Source organism: Nestor notabilis, unplaced genomic scaffold, assembly GCF_000696875.1.
Source record: "Nestor notabilis isolate BGI_N333 unplaced genomic scaffold, ASM69687v1 scaffold35988, whole genome shotgun sequence".
NCBI classification, from domain to species: domain Eukaryota; kingdom Metazoa; phylum Chordata; class Aves; order Psittaciformes; family Psittacidae; genus Nestor; species Nestor notabilis.
This window is the reverse complement of record NW_009939361.1, coordinates 7574-12119: the sequence shown is the minus strand read 5'-3', so window position 1 is coordinate 12119 and position 4546 is coordinate 7574. Positions and strand designations below refer to the sequence as shown.

Below are 4546 nucleotides of genomic sequence, written 5' to 3'. Positions count from 1 at the left end.
TGAACATCCAGCTAAGATCCTTGATGGCTTGTACATTTCTCAAGAACTCTTCTTGGTAGTGACAATTCCCAATGAAGATGAAGCTACAGAAGAGGAATTTGCCAGTAGCGGTAGTGGGCATAAGTTCCAGAAAGAAAGTTATGCTGAGTGATGATTCAACACTGAGGTTGTCCTTTAAGGTCAAGCTGACTTTTGTAATTGTCAACCAGTGTGCGATTTCTGTCACAGAAGAAATAAGCACACAAATATCTAAATTTCACCCAATTTCACATAGCATTTGTTGAAATCCAGAGTTCTTGCTAGTTTGCCAGCTTTATCAATGTGTCCATTGCTCATTTTATGATACACTGCTGCTGCCACCAGTACTGGTACAGATCTTAAGTAGGGAATCATTGAGAAGCCCAGAGGGTACATCCAAAGGAACACTGTTTTGTTGGGTTCATTTGCCTAGAAGAGGCAAATTCACTGCTCTCCCAAAAGATGGAGAAATGGTTCTCATTCAAAATCAGTGAACCAAAGTATCTTTGTTTTTCTTAGAAGCCATAGTGAAGCACATCGCTCATCTCTTTATAAAGAATTATATGTAAATAGTCTGATTATATATAAGGAAACAAAAAGAGGACTGCTTACATCACCAAATCTGTACTAAAAATGAAGCCCCAAAATACCATAGGATGAATACAGTGAGAAGGAAGAGCATCTCTTACAAAAAACCTAGTCAAAGAACACTCTTTTGCACCTATCTGGTAAATCTCAAATTGTAGAGCAGTGTACAACTTCCTCTGAGAATAGCCTTTATTGAACTATCTTAAAAATATGGTGCACTGTCATCTAGAACAAAGCTTAGGCTTTCTAGCCCAGGAGAAGTGCTCCTGCAGAGAAGAAAGGGGCTTGTTTATGGTGAAGAGAACTGCAGGAGCAAAAGCAGCACCCAGCTTAGAAAAACACTGTCTATAAAAGCCATGTGATCAAGGCAGAAAGGTCTGGAGGTTTTTTGCTTCCTTGCAAGCATGACATTGTGGCAGAGCTCCAGATGAAATCCTGATGGAAGTCAGTGGTCTGTTTCCAAAGGTACAAGGAAGGGTAGTAGTTGAAAAATATCCTGTTTCCTCTCAGAGTCATGCTCCTCATGTTGCACAAGGGATGTTCCTCTTCCTGTGTTAACTCCAGTGAACTTGATTTTGTAATTTCTGAGGGTGGGGGGATATGTCTCTCCATATCCCTCCCATCTCCACAGGCCATTTTCTTACATAGCAGCTAAAGCATTAGGGACAGAATCCCTTCTGGACTCATGGCTTATTAAGTTGGGCTGAAGATGTGCCAGCCCCTTCACTAGAGGGAGAAAGTTATTCCTGATCAGCCATTATTGATGGTGCAACCAGAATACATGCAGTACCAGCTGTGATCCAAAACTATATATGGAAAGAGCTCATACTCCCCCAAATCAGTGGAGTGCAGCAGCCCAGAGTTTGGTTATATAATTAAGAAGCAGGAGGACTCGATATATATCTATTCTCTGTATCCTCACTTGAATTCCTGCAGCTCTACAGCATCCAATTTTTCCACTTCGGACAAAAGAAAACAAATTCTGCAATTAATTCTGTCTTACACGGATGCCAAAACTTAACGAATGGAGCATATAGATTGGAACAAACTGGTGGGCTTTGTTCTGAGTCTCTCCAGTCCTGAAACATCACCAATTATTTCTTGGCATTGCTACAATTGTTTCCTCACCAGTCACTTTCTTTGCCAAGTGAATTGCTGCCTCAACTGTGTTTTCTTCCACAATTTCATCAACCAAGCCCAGTTTCAGTGCTTCAGTTGCTGGAATATGTCTTCCTGTGATAAAAATAAGAAATAAGGTGAAATAAGAAATAAAATAAAAATAAGAAATAAGGAGAAATAAGGTGATTACAGTGGGGTGTGATGGGTAATTAATATGTAGCTGGCTTCAAATATTAGACATGTTTATTATCAGGTACATAAAACTCATTACTAACTACATGCCTCAGAAGCATGTACATTCATCCTTTAGAGCCCATCATTAGTGGAAGCAAGCTGAATTTCAACCTAAGCAGCTACACAGGTAGAAGAAATTCATGTTTCATAGACCAAGCTGGTGGTATGACTCAATGCCATATTCTTTTATACAGAGCAAGGCTGAGGCACAGTAATTTACCTGTAGTGATTATATCCAGAGCAGCTGGTACTCCAATCAGTCTAGGAAGTCGCTGAGTGCCTTCAGCACCTGGAAGTAACCCAATGGTGACCTCTGGTAAACCCAACTGTGCCTAAAATGAAGTCAAATTCAACAACAAATGTGATTAGAAAGAGTGATCATTTCAAACTGAGCAGAATAGAGGAAAGACAAGCAGACCTGAGTCACACATTGCTCCTTTAGAAAGCCCCAAAACTTCTACATAGAAACTGTCTTTCCTTTTTGCCACACGAGACATTTAAGACAAAAGCCCACTCAACCACTTCAACAGCTTGTGTACAAATGCACAGGAAAAACATCAACTTTCAGTAGATGTATGTACAGAACTGGAGGAGAGCTGTGGGGCCGACAGCATCCCCCAGATTGACATGTGTAAACTAATGCTTTCAAGTTGTTATCAAAAGCTGTAGGGCACTCTGACTTAACTGTACCTCCCTACTCTAAGTCTTGGAAGTTTAGTAAAGGAAAACTGGTACTGAACCCTTCCCTAATTTTCCCTCGAATGGCTCTTGGTGCACTTGATAGTAGGGCTATGGCAGAGAAGCCAGGGGCAACAGTAAGGAGGGGAATCTTCTCTTAAAAATCTATCTAGATTTTGTTGCCTCATTTGAAAAAAAAAAATAAATTAGTTTGCACATTTACCATTGAGTTCCTAAGAGATGTGGAGTCACTTTAAGACCACTACTTAAGTATCCACCTCAGATGGCATATAAGGTGATGTAGAATACCTCTTTCTGCTGCTACAGCAGCCTACACTGTCATGGAGAAACAGTGATTCACGCTGCAAAAGTGACGGGGTGGCCCTATCAGTGAAGGAGACCATGCACTGCTAAAATGTAGCTCAGCATTCCTGAATTTGAAGGAGGGGATTCAAGAAAACAAAAATAAATGGATCATTCCTCAAAAGACTCTTAAAGCTGCCTTTTGGTCAGAGTGCTCCTTGAGGGCCCAGAGCTCAGGGAGAATCAAAATGTAAATGTACCTGTTTCAACTACCTATTGAAAGTAGGCCACTAGCAGAAAGAAATGCAAAATTCGCAGGGCTGGGTTAAAAGATATAAAGAAGAGACAGTCACACTGTGTGACTCAGTAAGATACAGCCATCTAGATTAGAATATAGATAATAACTGCTGAGACCTAGGGCAACTTAGCACTCAGTTACTGAAGTTTCTATGCTGCCATTTTATCATACTAGTTACAAATCAATTTTATATTTAGAAATGACTTGAAGTTAGTTGTTTAGTAAAGCATGTTAAGGGTGATGCTGTAGGTGAAAAATGTCTGACCATGCAGGCTTGTATCCTATAGCTTTAAAGCTCCATTTCTGCAGGCAGATGATCCCAGGAAAGGTATGCTGTCCCACCCCCTCCACAGGATGGCTCCTGATGCCTTCACCTTTCACAGCGTGTGTTACCTTCACATGTGCAATCCGATAGTGACAGCCAAGCGTTATCTCCAGGCCTCCTCCCAAGGCAATGCCTTCAATGGCAGCTACCACAGGCTTCTCACTCCTTTCTATGAGAGATACGATAGGGCCCAAGGCACCACCACGACTCTTCGGAGAAGAAAATCCTTGAATGTCAGCTCCTAAGTTAGAATAAAGATATTAAGAGGAATTAGTGGGCAAAGCAGTGACTGGAACAATCCTTCCCTCTCTGCAATTGAACATAGTTGCTCACAGATGATCAAGTCCTTGCAGAAGATGCTGTTGGCAGGAGAGTGATAAACCAGGAATCAGCCCCTTTTGGGACCCATTCAACAAACCCTGGCTACTTGAGCCAGCTTATGTGTCCCATGTCAATTATGGCATAGCAGAATAGAAAAAGGCCACTGTCCTGTGGCCATTTCCAGCCAAATCAGGACTTTCATCAGCAGTGTTACGAGGCAGAGAATCCTCATGCATGGCTGGCTGTATTTGATAGAAAATGTTTTACCTGCACTGAATTTCCCATTTTCACCGCAAACAATAACAGCTTTCACAGAAGGATCTGCATCTGCTCTCTTCAGTCCATCCTCTAATGCCTGGAGAACTGTCAAACTGAAAGAAATTAGAGATTCAGTGAGTAACAGTCAACTACCTTACCCTTCCAAGAGGTCTGTTATAAACACCAACTGTCTCAGTGAAAATGAGCTGTATGTCCAAGCAGGTCTCTCCCCTAGCCTGTCTTCTGCCACAGCCACTCTGTGTGAATCCTTTTGTTAGTTCCCCTCTTACTTTATAGCAAAGTGCCAAAATCCAACATGTTTTTGACTGCTGACCTGTCATTTACTTCCTGGAGGGTCGTCTTCTGACTGTGACATTGCTGTTTCAAAAGTAAGTAGCACAGGG

The 4546-nt window shown here is 41.6% G+C and overlaps 1 protein-coding gene across 1 annotated transcript in view; it reads right to left on the bottom strand.

The window, feature by feature from the left end:
• EHHADH (enoyl-CoA, hydratase/3-hydroxyacyl CoA dehydrogenase) overlaps positions 1 to 4255 on the bottom strand; it is a gene marked incomplete at its 5' end in the record, with an annotated part of 17791 nt that extends 13536 nt beyond the window's left edge. The window contains 4 exons of the mRNA XM_010019805.1: positions 1735 to 1839; positions 2180 to 2291; positions 3632 to 3804; positions 4152 to 4255. Of these exons, the coding sequence (XP_010018107.1) occupies positions 1735 to 1839; positions 2180 to 2291; positions 3632 to 3804; positions 4152 to 4255 (494 nt within the window). The remainder of the gene's footprint in view (positions 1 to 1734; positions 1840 to 2179; positions 2292 to 3631; positions 3805 to 4151) is intronic.
• Between the last annotated feature and the right edge of the window lie 291 nt (positions 4256 to 4546).